This window comes from Python bivittatus, unplaced genomic scaffold (assembly GCF_059951505.1).
Source record: "Python bivittatus isolate LINGU-HERP-01145 unplaced genomic scaffold, Pbiv_v1 ctg000330_np1212, whole genome shotgun sequence".
NCBI lineage: Eukaryota > Metazoa > Chordata > Lepidosauria > Squamata > Pythonidae > Python > Python bivittatus.
Genome location: NW_028277058.1, coordinates 51,770,463 through 51,791,368, shown reverse-complemented (window position 1 = coordinate 51,791,368; position 20,906 = coordinate 51,770,463). Strand labels below are relative to the sequence as shown.

The 20,906-nt window shown below is 40.2% G+C and overlaps 1 protein-coding gene across 2 annotated transcripts in view; it reads right to left on the bottom strand.

Moving 5' to 3' along the window:
* The window catches only part of PTPRO (protein tyrosine phosphatase receptor type O), a 35,886-nt gene extending 15,662 nt beyond the window's left edge, over positions 1-20,224 (bottom strand). The window contains exons 1-6 of one of the 2 annotated variants that reach the window (XM_088141311.1): positions 19,962-20,133; positions 17,596-17,728; positions 16,026-16,146; positions 14,557-14,625; positions 5,227-5,262; positions 1,672-1,753 (exon numbers count right to left, since the gene is read on the bottom strand). In XM_088141311.1, the coding sequence (XP_087997437.1) occupies positions 1,672-1,753; positions 5,227-5,262; positions 14,557-14,625; positions 16,026-16,146; positions 17,596-17,599 (312 nt within the window). In that variant the 5' untranslated portion in view covers positions 17,600-17,728; positions 19,962-20,133. Of the gene's footprint in view, positions 1-1,671; positions 1,754-5,226; positions 5,263-14,556; positions 14,626-16,025; positions 16,147-17,595; positions 17,729-19,961 lie in introns of both variants that reach the window. The other variant, XM_088141310.1, reaches the window with a different exon arrangement.
* Positions 20,225-20,906: the final 682 nt, after the last annotated feature.

The following is a 20,906-nucleotide window of genomic DNA, read 5'->3' as shown; positions in this document are numbered from 1 at the left end:
CTTTCCTTGCCAGTGCCTCATTTCCTCCCCATGTATAATCTCTGTGTGAGGAAGAGGAGGAGGAATTCCACGTGGAGGCACAGTGCTGGGCATTTCTCCCCTTTAAAACCAGGGAGACCTTGCACCTGTGAGGCATCCCTTCAGGGTGGAATTCTGTGCAGAATGGAGAAATGCCATCCACTGAGCATCATACAGCAGCTCCTGAGTGTCAGAAGCTGAAAAAGATACTACTGGAAAAAGGAACAGAAAAGACCTCCATTGCACGGTAAGTTTCTGAAACTGCTTTCTGGAATACCCACAACAAGGCTAATAGGGCAATCTGTTGTTGCATTCCTGAGGGGTGCATCTGGTACTGGGTGGAAAGTTACTCGAAGCGTGCATGGACACACATTCACAAATATGAAATCCAGATCCCCATTTCTCTCAGTAGGGCTTGTTTTCAAGCTGGGGGAAGGATTATTGATACAATTACAGCAGGGTAGGAAGACGGCTTCCCCTATCCTCCAAATAAGCATTTTATGGCTGTTGAGAATAGAAGGTCCTGTTGAAAAAAACTAGAAGGGTAGGAAAGTGTATGATATGGACATAGGCCTTTAACGATTAGTTGTTGCCAGCTGGCTTGGGAAACTAAGGGTTAATCCTTACTGCTTGCCTGGTTAAATTTAACCCCATTTATAATGCAGGGTTTCTCCCTCTTTTCTTTCATTCCCTATCTAATTATTTCTTCCCCTATTCTTTTTTCTTCCTAATGGAGTTGTCCTTTTCTCCTACTTCACCTCACCTCGGTTTTTTTGTTTTTGTTTTGTCTTTTGTTTCTTCTGAAAGATGGGAAAGTTTCTTCTGGAGGTGAATTTACGCGTGTTGTATTTCTGCTGATTACAGTGGGTTGTGTCCCAGACACTGAATGGTTGGTAAATGCAAATGGGGGATCTATTACTTCTATAAATGGAGTAGTTAACTTCTCAAGTAATGTTAATACACAGATACTCGTATACATACTGTACATATACAGGTACACTCCAACCCTACATCTTTCTGGGCTGTGTCTTCCAGCAGCGATTCACTTTTTGTGCGCATATGCCTTCAAGGCGGTCTTGACTCCTGGCAACTGCCTGGACAAGTCTCTGCAGTTTTCTAACATTTTTGGAACTGGTTTGCCCTTGCTTTCTTCTTCCGAGGGCTGAGAGAGAGGGACTGGCCCAAGGTCACCCAGCTGGCTTTGTGCCTAGGTGGGACTAGAACTCAGGGTCTCCCAGCCTGGTACTTTAACCACTACACCAATCTGGCTCTCAGCAGAGATACACACACACATATAAACATCACACACATATATATTTGAGTGTGTGTTTGTATTGGAATGTCCATGATAGCTTGGTATTTTATTTATTTATATATCAAATTTGTCACCATATTATGTCCTTTCTCCCACAACTAAAACATATAAGGAAGGGATGGCTGCTTAGATTATCTCCCTGCTTAAAGGAAACTATGAAATCTCTTTTTCATACAAGGAGAGTTTTAAAAAGAAATGGAAGGGAAATGATATTTAAAAAGTAATAATCTTTCACCCTGCTCTGAAGCAGAAAAGCCCAAGAATACTATCCACTCATTTACTCACTTTCTTCCACAGAATTTAAGTTACCAATAGCCAATACCTGAGTTGGGATTTACCTCAAATTGCAGAGAGAATTTGTAATCAGAATCTTTAGCCATATCCTTGACATAGCTGTCAAAATCATCCAGCTGGACCGGGCTTTAAAAAAAAACACATAAAGAATTAAGAAAAATTCTGTCATTCATAGAAGTTACCATCTGGTAATTGAACCATGAAGTTGAAGAATAAGTAATTTATGTCTGGATCCAACTAACTTAGAATTAGATGAGAGAAAAATCAATAAAATATGATATGTCAGATACAGATTACAGATGTGAAGCTGGAATAGTCTAGTTTTTTTTAAAAGTCCAGAGATATCTAGAGAATTCCAGTGTCCTCACCCATATGAATTTCTTCTCAGTTCACATCTTACCTAGAATAAGAAATAAAAGCCAGCCCCTCTTCCCACAAACAGCAGGTGAGCTGATAAAACTATCTGAATTACACCATGTCATACTACAAGAAGGGAAGGGTGCTGAATTCTGCACCCCCAGGCTTCTTTCACAAGCTAGTGATATCAAAAGTGGTCATCACTCCATGATGCAAATTCCATGATGCAATTTGTCTCATGACATCTGATGAAAGTCATATCTTTGCATGTCATGACATGTGTCTTTTGCACCCTCTTGCCTTCCCCTAAAGACATCTATGTCTGCTTCTTATAGATATGTCTCCCAGTGAAATCATAGAGCAGGAAGTCTGGAATCCTTTCCCCCAATATTTTCTTTTATCCCTGCAGAGCATTTGGCAATGTCAGACTTTCCAGGTAGACCAGACAGGAAACACAGCCAGATGAGCTAATTCTATTTTACTGTAAGGCTACATTAACAGAATCTCGCAAGTCTAAAAGTACAAATCTCCTGCTGTCTTTTTTTACAGCCTGGTAAGTTAGGGTCGATCCTTTCTAAGTTCCTTCCTGTCCCCATGATGCAGCTGCAGGCTCCTCCCCCTTCCCTAGGCAGCATCTCTTCCCCTCATCTCTCAAGGCCATTCCCACATACCATTACAGGCAGGAAGCAAAGGTACATACACACATGTAACCCTACCTATCTGAAGTGCTGCAGTCCAGACCAGGTTTATCACCTTAACTGCTGTTAGGAAATTTGAGGTTTTAGCGATTATTTCCAACAGGACTAAGTCATTAAGAACTTTCCATAGATCAGGATTCCATCCTGTTGTTCTAACCTCTTATTCCCTGAACAATGAAGAAAAGTCAACCACTCTTCTTGCCTAATTCCTACACACCAGTTTGGAAAGATTACAGTACACGTATAAGTTTCTTTTCCTTAAAGCAACAAAATCCCAAGGAACCTGTCTCTTATCAACAGTTAATTACTGCTCTTTACCTGCTGTCATTAATGATCCAGTGAATAATTAGCAACTATTTTGAGAGATGGGAACCGTTTTGGTAACAGGAATGTTCCTGATTTTTCCCCCCTTCATTTCTTTCACACTTTATGAGAGTCAACTAAAGGCAAACCCTTTGGGGAATTGTTAACATGAGATAATTGATTTTCCCCCAGTGCTTAATTTTCTATTTGTCAGGAACATTTTGATCATGCAGGATTGGCTGTGAAAAGTAAACAGGAGCCTACAGTTACTCTCGGTGAAATGTCATTCTCAGTGACACATCTAGGTTTTGGACAGTGCTTGAGCAAGGACAGGCTCCAAAATTGAAGGATTCTTGCAGGGCTGGCTCTAGACATTTTGTCACTCTAGGCAGTCATAATTGGGTGCCCTCTATGGTTTGACTCATCTTCTGATTTTGTTAGGAGTTTCAAAAAGGTGCCCTCTTGTTTCTTTTTTTCTTCAAGTTTTTGAGCTTTACACTTATGATTTTCACCCCTAGACAACTTCTTTCTTTTCTTGGGCATTTTCACTCTATTTACCGTGAATCAGAGTTAATTGCTGTGATTACTATTACTGTGAATCACAGTAAATCATTTTATTTCCATCAGCGCCCATTGGTTTCATATGGCAACAATTCTGTGAAATTATATTTAACCCTCAGGCGGGTGCGCTGCCATGCAGAGGGCACCATTACCACTTTTCCGGGTATAACTTTGATAAGCTGAGTCACATGACCAGCTCGCTCAAGACCTTCCTATTAGTCCTTCCTTTGTCTTGCTTCAATAGTATTATCAGCTTCCTGAGGTCCATAGCTGTAATCATAATTTCTTTTTCATGACTTGCAATGTCTGGTGAGCGTGCTGTCTACTACCACATGACCGACATTGTGTTTTCGAAAAGCATAGAAAGAAAAAGTTCTAAAGCAACAAGGAAAGATTATCAGATTTTCTACTCATATTGTATATCTATCTTTCAAAAGCACAATGTATTTATACAGTGCCAATAGCAGTGCCAGGCTCTTTGCTCAGACCCTTCTTATTTGCATATTTGCAGCACTTCCTAAAATTACACAATGCTGGGTGGTCACACTGTTAGTGCCAGGATGCAGACAGCTGATAAGAGCGAATGCACTGTATATAGTATCTAAACAGTGACATTCTGTGTGTTCGATTCCCAGTAGAGGGTTTGAACCCCACAGAATAACATCTGGCTATCCTCGTGGTGATCAAAGTAACTAACGTTCCTAGATGTGTCAGAGAAGGGAAGACTCTGCTCTTATAAGATATATTTAAACAAAGCTGAAATCAGCATGTTGCCTATCTGATATAGCTTTAAAAAGTGATCATCCTCTTTGTCCCTGCATAATCTGGCCATTTTTTTTTCCCCGGAGATTTTCTGTAATCCCAAGGGGGGAAAGAGCCAAACCAGTATTGCTCCTGGACATTGCCACCGGCAGCACTGCTGTCCAGAGGGAACATAAGGGGCATAATATTAACATGTACATCATTATGTAAGTGCATCATTTGAGTGATATAATGTCGCACATGTCATCATGTTCACATCATTGTGTGACTTGTTACAGATGTGGCTGACTGACTACTCAGCTGCCAGGCAGAGTTGGTTGGCAGGTGAATGAATGAATGAAATGAAATAAATGAAATGAATTGGCAATATCAGCTGCTCTTTCACTTCCTCACTCCCATTGTCTGCTTCAGGAACAGCCCTATTTTTAGGCAGAATGAAGCAACTGCCTTGAGCAGCCATAAAAGGACAGCCAATTTTGCATTACTACATTTGTTAGATTATTTTTACTATCTGGTAGGAGGGAGAAATGCTTGTAGGAAATTCAGCCTCATATGCCAAAATAACATGGTTGCACTTTGATATAAGCGGCTGAGCAGAAAATGCCATTTGCTACAACAGCTCAGTTAACTGGAGAGGGTTACCATCTTTCATTTGCCTTTCATCAGAAGGAGGGGGTGAACAGATGAGCAAATAGATGGTAAGCGAAGCCGTAGCAGCAGGGCTGAGTCTCCTGGAGGGTAAGCTTTGTGGACCTCATGCATCTCTTGGGCACCAGGTTGAGGAAGGCAAGCATAAATGATTGGCAAGGGGCTGGGGCTTAGCCAATTGACCCTAATGGAAGCTATTTCTATAAGCAGATGCATGAAAAAAATACTGGCATGTTCATTAAACAACTGGTATTTATAAGATGGGCATACTTGGTCAGCTTTCTCTTCTTCAATCCATTTTTACTCCTGCAAGAAAAAAGATAAAAGCATTGCATAGGTATATCTCATTTCCATGTCTCTCAATTTATCCTGGAGAAAATCTATCTGCGTGGCCACTAACAGTCAACACTGTCTTGATGGCACTTAATCAATCACTCAGTCTTTCCAATAACAGAAATGCATCAAGATCAACATTTTAATGTGCATTGGGGACCACTCTTGCCTCACAGGCTACAAGGGTCTAACTTGCTAATGGGTCTAACTGGGCAGCCGTCCTCCACCTCCTTGCTCCCATTGTCTGCTTCAGAACCTACATTTGACGATTAGACAGGACAGATTATAGAAGAAGGAGTATTACGATGCAACTTTAGAGAGAGAAGTTAAAATATAATTGTACTTATAACTCTATGGAGAATATCGGAAGCCACTTCTTTGTATCTTTTTTCTTTCTATTTCCTTCAACTTTTTTTTTCTTTTCTTGCACTTTTTTGCTTTTTGCCTTCTTTTTCGTTTTTCTTCCTTACTTTGTATTAGTTTGTATTAGGTTTTATCTTCTTTTTTAGAAGTTTCAATAAAAATCGTGTGTGTGTGTGTGTGTTTTTATATATAAATATATATATATATATACACACACACACACACACACGCATATATATATATATATATATATATATATATATATATATAAAAAAGAACCAGACCTATGTTTAGGCAGAATGAAGCACCTGATTTTCAGTCCCATAAAAGTAACATTTTTCAGTCACACTTTTAGTTATTTTGTTTATTATAATATTTTACTGCCTGGTAGTAGAGATTAAAATCAAACTGGCTCATCCCAAAAGCCACAACAACTCCAGGACAGGCTGTTGTCTCTTGCAGGCCAAGAGAATATTTGCTTAAGCCAAGACAGATGTTTAGGTGAAGAATATTGTGTGTCCTATATCACAGTTATGCTATATCCCACTGTGGGGAGATGGGTGAGGACAAGTCCACTAAATAAATAAAAAGAATAAATATCAAAGCACGCGCACGTGCAACACACACCGTTTTTGCAATGACAAGATTCCATGCAACTATACCCAGATTTTTTTAAAATCAAAAACTAGATCTGGTTTGTAACACTTTTTATCTTTCTATTCCAAGGGATAAAATGCATTCAAACTTTGGAAATTTCAGATTAATTAATCAAACAAAAGAAAGGAAACCTGTTTGTTCAGCCTTCCCCAGCCTGGTGTTCTCCAGATTTACAACTGGCCATGCTTACCAGGGAAGGGTGGGAATAGTGGTTGAGCACATCTGGAGGACAACAGGTTGGGGGATGATGGCTTTGACTACTGTTAAGCAGAGGAAGATAAAATGACTTACCAAGGATTAATATAAAATGCCAAGAGATAATCAGTCCAAAGGCAGGAGGGTAACAGAGTTAGGAAAGCAAAGATACTCCTACGCCTGTGAGTATTAATAGATAACATACACAGATATTTTGTTTTAAAAAGGCAAAATTATTAATACGGCAAACAGAAGTCAATACAGCAATTTCTCGTGTGTTAGACTTGGGCAGCCAGAGACCTCAGAAGCAGCAGCAGAGGAACTAATGCCCCCCTAAGTTTGGCCAGGTAAACAGGTCTGCAGTTACATTTCAGGCGACGTGATGAAGGAGAGAGAGAGAAAAGATGCACCCATTTTCTAGGATGCAACAAATGACTGCTTTTGTACTATTTTCTGTGGAAAGAAGAGGTTAGCTAACAACTAGGTGAGAGGCTGACATACTCTGAAGCCCCAGACACTCCTGCATTATGACTGGAGCACCGAAGGAAGGAAGAAAGGGAGGGTGGCGATGGGGAGACATTTCATGAGTTCTTATATAAGATGCACAAACCTCAACATTTATTTCGGGGGGGGATATTCTTGAATAAGGTCTCATGAGATTTGGGGGATATCACATGAAACCTCAAGCAAGGTCATGACATTTTAGTGATTCCCCCCCCCCCATATTTTTATTTTATTTGATAGAATAAGGGCATCACTAGAGATCCAGTAGCTCATCCAATGTTCACAAGTATAACATTACCAAACTCTGAGCTATTCTGGGTATGGGGGAGAGAGAGGGAGAGAGAGAATATGAATTAAGGGTCAATCCCTTAGAAGCTAGTTTCTGGTTCTTCATAAGGTCTTATGGAGACCTGGCTCTGTTCCCAGGCCTGGGACAGGGATATCCATGGAGCCCTTATTGAGTCTTCATTGCATGTTGGGGAGTGTTATTTTAGTCAGGGCAGTCATGTAGTGCTTTAGTTGTGTTTTTAACATATATACCGGACATACCGTAAGTAAGACCCTTAGACTCCAAACCCAATAAATAAATAAATATTCAAAAATTTCCATTTTTCATTTAAAATTTCACGTAAAAACCATGGCCCTCCCTCTTTGAAAATGATTGCACTGCCTGGTAGCTTAGATTTAAAAAAAATGGCTTCCTTCTGCAATCACATCAGTTGCTCCAAATTTTGGAAGGGATAGAAAAGTTACATCCTAAGAGTATGTCTTTTCATTAAAAAAAAAAAAAAAAAAGAGGAGGAGGAGGAGGAGGTTGTGGCAGTCAAGGATTCTTAAATTCAAATGGCTATAGAACATCCCATCCACAACTCATACAGCCATTGTACTCCAATAGCTTGCCCTTGGTTGCACAAATCAGCACATTTCCAAGCAAAAACAGTATGAATGGAGCAGAACCTTACCCATTACTCATGCAACTGAAGTCACTGATTTACCCTACAGCCCCCATGAAAATCATTATCTTTCAGTAGCTACGTGACCCTGGTTCATTGTGACCCAGGTGCTGGATGGAGAGGAGGGGAGGGGAGAAACAGAAAGAAAATCTTTTTTCATTGTCCTGTTTGTTAGCATTATTAGAGTAGTACTACAAGAATACATTCATTTATGTATTTATTTATTTATCATATTTATATAGCCACCCATCCCACACAAGGTGACTCTGGGTGGCGTACAATTAAAAAATAAATACATAAAAACAATTACAAATAAAAAAAACCTGTAAAAACACACAAAATGGGAGGGGATAAAATCAATAAGGGAGCCATCGCAAAATCTCCCCGGTCCCCTGGAAGCCCCAGGCCTGATCACATTGCTAATCTCACTTCTGGGGGGAGAAGATCCCACAAGGCAGGACCACGGTGGAGAAGGCCTGCCTCCTGGGACTCACCAAATGTAATTCCCTGGCAGACGGGACCCGCAGCATGCCTCCTCTGCCAGACCTGATGGGACGGGCAGATGTAATTGGGGAGACGCGGTCCCTCAGGTAGGGTGGGAGGAAGGGTTGGAGAATGGGGGAAAAAAAGAGAAAAATGCTCGTGCAAATTATTTCCATGTGCATTTGCATGTGCTCCTTGGAAAAAAAAATGATAGTGTACAGATGCAATAAATCAATGAAGGCAATTGTGTACAGAGTTTTATTTTTTTTAAAAAATGTTTGCAGGTAGCACTTGCATTGAGACAGAATACCTCTCTCCCACCCCTAACTACATTTCCCCTCTTTGAGCTATGATATGCTACCCATTGAACTGCACATTTTGAAATATATTCTGTGGCACTGGGCTGTTCAGTTTCAGTTCTTCACTGATTTTAGATTTTTCAAGTCTGAGTCTTTAATTAGGGACTACTTTTGAACTTCTATCTTTGATGCAGATTAATACACGGTTTATCAAAGCAACCCAAAGCAGGAGGTCAGTGATTTCTGTGAACAGTTTTCTGCTTCTGGGGACTCAAGGAGGAAATGAAGGTTGATTAGTTCATTAGCTACATCAATATTTACAGGGCACACTGGTAGCCAACATTCAGTTTGGAAGTTTATTACCAAAGGACCAGCTTCAATGCCATATCAAATCAATTTAGCCATTTGTGCCAGCTGACTGCACCCCATAAAAAACAGAATTGCTTCCAAATTTATCTGGTCTAGCTATTAAATGGTCACCCAGGAGCATACAGTAGATGTAATGCCTGATGGAATTTTTCCTTGGATCAGAATAACTTTCCCTTTTCTCTTTCTCTCTGACAGCTGTATCTACCTAGGGGATGGGCTGGGCCTCCTTTGAATTCCTGGCTGTTCAATCTGACATTATAATGCACAGCCAGGCCCAGGCCAAAAAAATAAGAAGCTTGCTCACAGCAGTTATGTGAAAATGTTTCCTGTTGAGGGTCACATTCCTATAGAGGGGAAATATCAGTGATGGACAAAATCAGAACAAAACATGGATGAGATTTAAAGCATGCATGGTTTCTCTTTCACCACTTCTCTTTCTCAGCGCTATTTCATTTTTTGAGCTGCATAAAATGCCACCAAAGACTGTAGGATCCAGATCCCTGCCCTTCAGTGGCCTTTTGGAGCATCTTCTCGTTTTCCTTGTTCCACATTCCCAGAATGGTCTCTGGTTGACCTCCATGCTTTAGGCCAGTTGTGGATAAATTTTGGATTGGATGGGGGCTTCACTTTACTTTGAGGGGGCCTCAGTGGGCTGGGTTGTGATGCAAAATGGGTAGAGCCATAGCAGAATGTGTGACAAGTCAGGATTTATTTTCCTGTTTCTTAAATTTTATTTTTCTTAATTTTTCACATGATGTTCTCATGCTAGAAAATACTGAAAATGTTAACAACACTATTTCAAAAAGAAAGAAATCCCTCCATCAATTTTCAATAACTGGGTTTGGAAAGGCACTCTGGCTATTGCAAAAAAAAAAAAAAAGTATTTCTTCCCTTCAAGAAATCAGACCACAGGTAGCATCTATATATCCACAAATTGTATGTGACATTAATGGACAAGTGGAGATGCCAAATATTCTTACAGCATGCTTCTACCATTAATACCTTGGTCTTCGGCTCACTGTGTTTTTATATCAGCCTTCTTCAACATGGCGTCCTTCAAATTGGGAGTCATGATACCAACATATCTGGAGGACACTAGGTTTCAAAGCCTAACTCAACTTTGGCAAAAAACAAACAAACAGACTGGTATTGACACACTCAGTAGTTTCTCATCTAGCCATAAATCAAATATATGCCTTCTGCTCAGGTTCCAGGTGGCCACAAAGTGGCAACGATCTGATTCAAGCTAAGAGTCAAGTTCCAGTAAGCAGTCTAAATAAGGCAGTCAAGTTCAAGAGACAAAGAAAATAGCAAACATTAGGTCCGATTCAAGCATCTAGGATTCAAGATGCAGCCATGATACATGCTGAGTAGGAACTGTCCCTGTCAGGACTCAGCTGTAAATCAAAGATCTCTTGCTACTTCATAGCTGAGTTCAACCTGTTGGCTGGACTTAGCAGAAAATCCGTTTGTTGCACAGCTACAACTCTTCTTCCCTCAAAGAAGGAGGGATATAGAACTAATTATGGTGCAATTGTCCCTATTCCGGGAAAAGGAATAGGGAGAAGGCAAAGATATCCTATACAGGTCATCTGTCCCAATCTGCACATATGGATATTGCACCTTCTAAGCATGGATTTGATCAGTTAAGGAAGAATCCTTCTTTTTGGCCTCAAGAACCTCAGAAGGTGGGCTAGCTGCTGGAGGAGGAGAGTCACAATTTTTCCAGGAACAGAAGCAAGGCAGGAAGTTCATAAGGTAAGACATATTCTGTCTTAAATGACAAAGCTTGTTATGAAAGCTAGAAATGTAAGAGATTTGAACATTAAAATGAGGGGGGAAATGCCTATCTGAACTGGTGTTAAGCTTGTGAGATCATTGTAAATGATCCAAATGCTTCTGGCCCACTGGACCAGGAGGTGTTGGCAACAGTGACTCAGACTTATATCACCAGGTGTTTGGACTACTGCAATGCAGTCTACACAGGGCTCCTTTGAAGATGACCCAGAAGATGACTGGTACAGATTGCTGGCAGGTAAACCCTGCCGTGGTTAAATAACAGCATTCTTTGGTCTGAACTTCTTTGTCAGGAGGCTTTGAGACTCATGTTGAAGTGCTTGTTATTACCTCTAAAGCCCCATACAGCATGGCACCAGATTACCCCAGGGACCACCTTTTCTAAAATGAGCCTGATCATCCTCTTAGGTCAGCAAGAGAGGTCCTGCTCAAGGTGCCAACCCTCACCTTAACAACATCAGTGTGGGACACAATACACACCTTCTTGGCAGTGGCCCCAACTCTATGGAAGGTACTGCCTCTGAAGATAAATTTAGCTTCCTTTTTCCTGGATTTTGAAAACCTTCTCTTTAAGGCAAGCTTTGAGGACTGAAGCCTAGTAGAAAAGTAGGATAGCCACATTTTATTGCTTTTCTTGATGCCCCTGTTTAGAGGTGAAGATTGCTATTGAGATGCTGTTACCCCTCTACCAGAGGGAGGCTATATAAAAATTAAGTTAATCAACAAACAAAAAATAGGAATACATTTATATTAACATTGGCAAAACCCCAAAAGCACTTACATCCCAGATATGAGGGGCAAAGTCTTCCTAGACAGAATAGATTGGACCTCAGCTAGATCTAACTGTAGGAAGGAAATTCAGTAGCTCAGGACAGGCAGGCTAAAGGTACTGTCAGCTCTCCAAGGGACACTAAACTTTGAAATCAAACATATGCAAGCTAATACTATTTTATTATAAGGTTATAGTAACACAATCTTTTAAGTCTTAATGTGCCTCTCCTCCCTCTCTTTTTCTTCATGAAAATTATGGAGGGTCCTATCTGAGACACTTTCTCAAATTACATTTCTGCCCCGGGCTCAGATTTCTTTTATCTGATCACTGTCTTGGTTGTGGCTCTTCCTCCTGTTCCTCAAGGTTATTCCTTCCACCGATTACAGGTACATTTCTCTAGCTTGGTTTTGAAAGCATAAAAGAATTGCTTAAACATGATTGTTGTGAAGGACAGAATCCTCAGAGTTCATTAGTAAGTTATACAAATGCATTGTCAAGATCTTGCCAGAAAATCATGGAAAATTTGATTCATGAAAGTTTGAAAGACCAATGATGCCCTCTTGAGGCTGAAAAGCATGACTCTTTCTTCAAATTTTCTTCTTGATAAAATGTTAAAAGTACCGGCAGGAGTGAAGGCAGGATTGGTAAAGCCTGCGATAAATTGTCACTAATAACTTTTTTCTTAGCTAAGGTAACTCTGCATTTGATATGCTTTGTGAGAATCTGTCAGGTTCAGCCCAAGAACAGCCATGAGGCAATCCAGTACAGTTCAGTTCCTTTATTAGCTCGCACCTAATAGACAGAATCTCGCCAGACTCAACCTATGCTAAAGCAACTAGTGGCTATAACCCATGAGACTCTAGGGAAGAGCCAGCCTCATCCTCTTCATCTTCATCCTCCCACACTTTTGTTGTGGGCTGAGGAGGCGCTTGCTCTGGACTGCCTCTCCCCCCTCCTGACAACCTTGAACTTCCATTCCAGAATCTTCCCCGCTCAAGCCATCCATTACAGAATCTGAGCTCCAGGAAACACAGCACTGCCTCCTCCAATTTTTCACCAGAACAACCAAGTTGGGCTGAAAGAGAATGACTTGCCCAAAGTCACCTTGAGCTTCCATGGCTGAGGACAGTCTTGAACCTGGGTCTCCCCACTCCAATCAGCTCTCTTGCAAAACAAATGAGTTCCTACTCCCAACCCCAAGGGGCATTTTTAGGCATTGAATAGCATGCCTGGAGCTGCATGTCCCCCTCCCACCCCCAGAAATGGTTTGAGGATTCCTACCCAGGGCAGACAGTCGGACTAGAAGACCCCCAAGATCTTTTCCAGCCCTAAGGTTCTAAAATTGATTTAATTTAAAAGTTCACATGATCAAATATAGTCAAATATAATAATTGATAACTTCCCAGGTGTTTAGTAATTTCCTCTGTCACCTTAAACATTGCAATTGGGTGACAATTTTTGGAAGAGCTTACTGGGCTGCAGCCATTTTTTCAGGAATTACACGAAGCTGTGGGTCCTCTGTAAACATTTACACATTACAGCCTAAATTATATGAAACATTTTCAAGAATCCTGAATTTTGCCCTGTAGTATAAAGAAACTCAATAATGAACCTTGAGGGAGAATACTCCATTCATTCATGATTCTTTGTAAAATTCATTATTTATTTGGACTATCTCTGTGAAACTATTAATGGATTTATAGAGCAAACTCTCAGCTCTTTGTTATGATTATAGATAGCCTAAAATGTGATTCAGTGTATTCAATTCTCACTTGCTTGAAAAAAGGATGAAAACCTGCACTGATTGGCCATGTCATACCTTATATATTAAAGAAAACTCACAATAAAAGGCATAACCTTGGATTATTTTTAAAGAAAATTGTAAAAAAAAATTAATTGCTTAATCCCATTTTTAATTGAACCTAAAATATATTAAATAAGCTAATTCGGGGGATTAAATGACGGGCTCCATGGATTTGTCATGCCCATTTAGCCTTGACACTCACTTTGGTAACCCTTCCCTCTCCCATCCCGCGCTCTCGCTCTCTCTCTCTCTCTCTCTCTCTCTCTCTCTCTGTCCCTCTTTATATCTCTCTGCACAATCTGTCTCATGGCACTGAGAGAGTAAAGGGGGTTCAATGTATTCAATTCTCACTTTCTTGGAAAAAGGATGAAAATAGCATAAAGACAGGAAAAAAAGCACTTGAAGAAAACACATAAAAAATGAAAGCCTATTGATACCTCTTAAAGCACTAATGTCACAATAGTCAACCTTCATATTCTGCTCTTTACATAGTGCTGGCACATCTGGATAAAAAGAGCACAGGTGGACTTCCCCCAGTCTTTCTTGGTTTTTAAAAGCCATTTTTCAGATTCCTTGTATCCATGGAGCTACTTTTAGAAGCGTCCAAAAATAAAGGGACCAGTTATACACATACTCCCATAAACAAAAGAGATTTCCACTTCTTTGGGGTCTGAAGTTTCTGTTCTTAAAGCCTAACTCTAACTGCCATAAATATTGTAATGCCATTTTAATTAGGAAAACATAATGCTTTCTGCTCCTTTAATAACAATTTTGGATTAGATGATGATTTGAGATAACCTGGTCCCTACATTCTGTTGGACTGCCAAAACTGCTACGGCAAACTGTAGAGTTGCACAGAATGCTTCTCAAATAAAGATTAACTCTGTATCTTGAAATCTTATTTCATTATGTCAGAAAAAGTAGTACTCTAGTATATTAAAAACAATGTTTTAAAAAAAAAACTTGGATCCAATGGCTAGATTTTCAATATTACTATCCACCTTAAAGGAGTCGATGTAACATAGCAAGAAAAAAAAAAACTTCATTGTAAACCTTCTGAGATACACCTACCAGTTGTACGGGAGTTTCCCATCTCTCTCCAATGAAGCAAAATTCACAAAAGTTCCCGCTCCACACTCCCTAGTTTGGAAGATTCAGAGTTATTATTGGTGAATAAAAAGATCACATATCTTGGCAGAAGGAATTAACTCAGGACTATTACTGTAAACTTAAACAAGATACACTAGACTGTTTTCCTGTTCTGTTACAAATGGAAGACTGAGGATGGTTAAACCTGAAGTTCCTTAGATATTGTTGGTCTATAATAATAGTTACACTTGTCTACTAGGAATGCAAATTAGGATGGGATTAGAGTCCTGAAACAAATGACTGCCTACAGCTGTCCTACCTCTGCTGTTGATCAACACCTTGATTCAGAAAACAGTTTTGCCATAAGCCAGAAAATTTCCCAGAAGCAATGCAGCTACTTAAATTAGCTGTTTGATGGGTTTTCCTGAAAAACTCTGAGGATGGTGATAAATGATTGGCATGAAGTAGAGCTTAAGAACCTTTAGTGACCAAAGATATACAAAGATGTGAAACTAGTTCTGAACTTGGTGTTGTAAGAGAGGGGGCTAAGTGGGAACTGTAAAATCATCATAATCAAAGTGTAAAACCAACGTACGGCAGCATTGCCTGCAAGAGAGATACAGCTTCCATGTACATGCATACGTATATACAGTATATATATGGCATCTGGCTGACTGGAGAATTGCTCTTTGTAAGAATTTACTGGTCAGCTGAAGCCTGGGAATTACTGGAGCAACATGCAAATCAGTCACAGTCCTAAATATGCTTGCTGGGAGTAATGTTCCCAGCAAATTCCATTGAACATAATGTTGGACTTTGGACTAAATGATGAGAGAGTGACTTTAATTCAGAACTAATCCAACAACCCTTTAATTTAAAGATTGCCTTCTGATGTTGCTAGATGTCTGTAGGATCAGAGAACCCTGATTTATACTAGCAAGAGGGTAGTATAAATCAGCAAAAAAGGCTGCTAGAGAGGGAACAAGAGAACCATCATGTTGAAAGAGATCTTTCTCAATCTGATATCCTCCAAATGTGTTGGACTTCAACTTCTGCAATTTTTATTAATGCTGCATGAGAATTACAAAAGTTAAAGCACTGAAGTCTGAAGGGCACCAAACTGGAGAAAGCTAGTCCTATTTCTGAATTAATGCAAGATCTGCATTCTACAGTAGTGCAACAGCAGCTCTTTACAGGTAGCAATCCTGCCTCTATTTAAATTCCTCTCCTGCTTATTTGGGCAATTCACGTACTCATATGCAAATTAGACAATCTTCATCACTTACTACTGAGGTGAATCTACTGGAAATATTAAAGCCATCAAAAATCCATCTACAGCCTTTAAGTTAAATATTAGGCTCTGTGGAACAGTTCATACTGCTGCCCTGTTATGTACAATTGAACTTTTATCTTCTGAGAAAACCTTGGGGCTGGAAGATGTCTTGTCCTACCTGGCCATTTGGAGGTGTTTTCTCCGAAGAACCACCAGTGTTACAAGCAAGAGCCCTATCAGAAGAATGCTCAGGATGGCGAGAATAGAAATCACCACTACGTTAGGATTCATCTCCACAACTGCAGAGAGGAGCAAGGGACCCAGGTTAATGAAAGCAATTGATACTAGAGGCAATAAAAAGGAAACAAAAGACCAGAATACCTCCTCACCAGCAATCATCACCCAGATAAGCAGAGATTAACACCAAGATTATCACCAGATAATCAAGCAGTAAACAATACCCTAATCAAGGAACTACCAGGAGAAGGAAAATAAATATAATAAAATACACCCCCCCCCCAACACTGGCAGGGCAAGCCACTGTATATAAACAGAGAGCAAAGCCCACTCCCTTCTAGCACTGCAGATGTTACCTAGCCGGGTAATGAAACTTCTGCAAGCAAGCAACCAAGCTCAGAGAACCCCAAGGACTCCATAGTTCAACCCCGAGCTACAGATATTCTCTTCAACTGATATAGCATTGCCATAAATTGACATGATGAAATTAAAAAGATGGGAAGCATCACGTTCTGCCAGCGGTTTTCTATTTCTAGGGGTTTTCTTTTTTCTAGAGGAGGGGAATACTCTCAGAAAACTTCTTCTGAATTTTTAGATTCAGCTCTACTTCAAGGACCAAATCATGGGAATAAGCCAGTAACCCATACACGCTTACTTAAGAATTGGCCTCCTTCATTGAGAAGCACTTACTCCCTGGTAAGTGGATAGAAGACTGCAGCCTAAAACTGACATCCTGGTACGGCTAATGTACCAGGTCTTTGCATAGCGATTGAAAGGTGCGATTGAAAGGGTGCAAAGTCTTTGCATGGTGATTGAAGGCTATCAAATAAAAGGGTGGGGCAGATCTCCCTTTCCAGGGAGATCCCAAGTCTAAGGAAAACATCTGGATTATATGATACTGCAGCTTGCTGAAGAAACTGCAATTGGCTGGGATCACACATTTCACTAAGCCTTAAACCATGGCTTGCAAGCCACAATAGCTGACATCACACAAGCCAAAAACAAACAAACCACATTACATGTGAACCCCACCACAGACTAAATAGATACAGGCAATTCTCATTATTCACGGTAGTTATGTTCTGTGAAAATACCACAAATACTGAATTAGCAAATGAGGAAACCTCAGCTGGGGACATACATGTCAGATGATTCCAGGGTTTTGGTGCTCCGCATGCCCGCAAATAAGCACAAGAGCACCACAAGTACTGATTTTGGGGTTACAAATACATTTTTGTGAATAAGCCATTTTGCAAATATGGAACCCACAAATAATGAGGATTGCATGTAAATAAAGAATAAAGAACACAGGCACATAATACCCATTTCCACTATGTTTAAAACGTCAGCTGTTCTTTTGGTGATTACTCACTCTAACCCCTCTGTTCAAATTAGAAATGGGAAGGGAAAGCATTAAATCAGCCATGTTTCTCTGTGCGTGTGTATGTACACGCGGATGCATGCACGTTTGCAGAAACGCTTAGTTGGAGAATTTGAAGAACTTGGCTCACCCATGGTGGAAACTGCAATATAGGTAGGGACACTGGGGCTATTGTGACTGAAGCTTGTAACACTGCAGTTGTAGGAAGTGGCAGGCAGAAGGCTGGAGATTGTTACGACGTGAGAAGAAACGGTAACTGGTTCCTATATCGTATTGGGAAGGAAAATAGTCTATGGTTAGGAATTTTTTGCTTACCTCTGATCTTATACAAGACTTGAAATCAGAGGGGATTTTGGCCTTGGGCATGAACTGAGCTGTGAGTTCATTCTTAAATTTTTTGCTACAATGAAGAGGTTATAAGGATGCATCATGGAGTGCCTACCCTGCCCATTGTTTATCTAGTCACCACTTCTCTAAGTATGAGGACATTGCAAGAGATGCAGATGACTGTGTCTGCAACATGGGTCCACAATAAAGCAATTCAGTGACAGCTTCACCACATTTCTACTGTGGTCTGGACTAGCAATAAACCACATCCTGGTTTATGCAAAAGGTACATGAATTGGCCCTTACATTTCTTAGCATGCAATGTGTGTAAAAGACATGGGGGTTCAGATGGCAGAATAATGAGTCTAAGGGGTGAACTGTCATTCCTTTCCTCATGGCCTTACTCATGATTTGCTTACTCATACAACCATTCTGCCCCTTATTTCTGTAATTATATCTTCCTTTTTAAAGCAAGTTTTAGAAAATATTACCGCCTTATATTTTATGCTAAGCTGAAGGGGGCAGTTTGTTATTGATATCTCTGGGATTCCTGCTTTGGGAAACTCTACTTCCCAATGTCTTCCATACCTATAATCGCTAGTAGCATGGGATTAGGGAAGATGTAGTCCAACCTCCTGTATAATATTGCAGGTAATGCCTGAATAACATGGTACAACAAAGGAAGTTGCCTTGTGCTGAGTCAGATCACAGTTCCACCTAACTCATACTTGTATGCTAGCAGGCAATAGCTCTCCAAATGGTCAACCAGAGACCCCAGCCTTATCTGAAAGGTAGTAAACCTTTGAATAGGTTCTTTCTCAAGACAACCCATTGCTTTCAGTTGGAGGTAGCCTTGATCAATTCACTCCCTTGGGTGAGTGGACTTAATTTTCAGGTGTACACATCATTATATAATATCTAAGATAGCTAATAATGGATTGGATGCAGTCTTAGTAATACTTAGAGGAACCCTGTGGAATTTAAGTTAGTCATGACTATCTTAAATCTCACTGATTTCAATGGTTGTAACCTAGGTACAAATTTCTCAGGAGCTTCTGGTCATCCACTGTGGGTAATAAGATATTGGACTCAGTGGACCTTGATTCCAATCGAACATAGATCTTCTTACATTTCCATGCTGTAGATTTAGTTTGACATAGCTAAAATCTCTGAAATAGAATGTTAGGGATCAATTTAAAAAGCCCCTACCCCAAATACATCTTCAGGGAAACAAAAGCACTAGGCTCAGCTATAATCAATTAGCTGCTAGGAACACTCAGTCACAAAGAATGTTGCAAGGGGTAACAAGACAGTGGAAGTGTTAACCACACGAATACTAACTAGGGCAATTAGGAAATAACAAAAAGCACTGGGAATTTAGGGTGTTTTAGACAGCAGCTAAAAGAAGATAACAGCTCCAGATATGGCTCCTTCAACCTTTTTGAAGTGTTGAAACTCAACAATTGCAGTGATTTTGTACACCTTCCTTTGGCCTAATAAAGCATTGCTTCTATGGAGAGTTACTGCAATGGGGAAGATATGAGTAATTCACTCTCACAAAAGCTCTTTCACATGCTGAAGAGAAAGAGGCTGTACTCACTAGTCATGACTCTGGTTAAGGTTCTGACATCCAGCCCATTGCTCTCCAGGATTCACTTGAACATGGGAAAGGAACCCACTTGAATCCAGCTATCTAGTTCTTGGTTGAATGGAAGCCTCCAAGTTTTGAAGACTCGGCTGTGGCTAAAGGAATGTGCTGGACCACAAAAAATTATGCTAGCTGATATAACTCCATTTCTATCCTGTATATAGTGGTATTCTGTATATATTGCAGCCCAAGCTCCGTTCCTTTATGGCATGTGTGCAGCATTATAACACATGTAGAAAAGGGTATGGCTGGTGTCATTATGCCATAGTTAGTTGCTGCCTCCATATATTGCTAAGTAACAACTACAAACGGCTCAGGTGTGGTAAGTTTCTTTTAAATTAAATCTATGTATCAACAAAGCCAGCAACACCACTGCCTCAATCTGTATCTTTTTACTTCAAGTTTACCTTTCCCTGAAACATGTTCATGCAAAGAGAGGCCAGATTTCAAATCAGAGCCATGCAGGTTAGATTAAATATCTCAGGCATGATCTAAAATTGATAAAGGAAAAAAACACATACCTGAATCTTTGCCTCATGGTCTGAGCCAATCTGCTGGCAAAAAACCTCAAAGAAATCAGCTACTCCTTCTTCTACCCACAAGAGAGTCACAGATGTCTGGGTTTTATTCACAGCAAAGAGTGATCTTGGAGGAGCTGGAGCTGGAGGCAAGAGAAGGGTCCTTTTAACTGCACCTTATAGGTCTTTGGGATCCAACATAAAGAGGTGGGAGATCACAGGTGATCTGAGATCTCTACAGAGCTACAGACAAGTTTTCACTCTTCCCAAAATCTCTTGGCAATAAAATGAAACTGTAAAACAGGAAAGCAGTCTGAAGTAGCATGCTTTTTTCTGTCTGTTCAACAATTACTTCACTTCCTTTTTCAATTAACTCTTAACTGTAGTATGTGTTTGCATGAACTTGCTGAAAATGCTTTTGCCCCAGAAAGAGCAATGATTAATCCTGGAGTGATGAATAATCTCACAATGAATGCTTCATCTGGTTTGCTTCTCAAATTACTATAAATCTAGGGTGCTAAAAATGTTGATCTGTATCACAATGTTGGAAGTTCATTAAAGAAAAAATAACAAAGCAATCCCAATTCAAAGCAAAGCAAATTCAAACGTGAAAGTTCATTTTCCCTCCAGTTCTCACCTTGCTAACTGCAGATCACTTGTTTTCTCACCTTTAATTTACCTTTACATTTTTATGGGAATTCTGACAATATTCAGCCAAAGTGATAGTGGAATGTGCCAATTACTCTTCCCTAATTTTTTTCATAGCAGGGGTAGGCAATGCATGCTATATGCAGCCCTGAACAGGGTCATCCATGAGGGGGGTCAAAAAGTCAAGAAGCAGCTGCGATCACATGATTGAAGCCTTGCCTATTTTTTTACATGTGTTGCAAACACAATGCATGTAAAAAAATGGGTGGGGCTTCAATTCTATGGTTGCAGCCACCATCT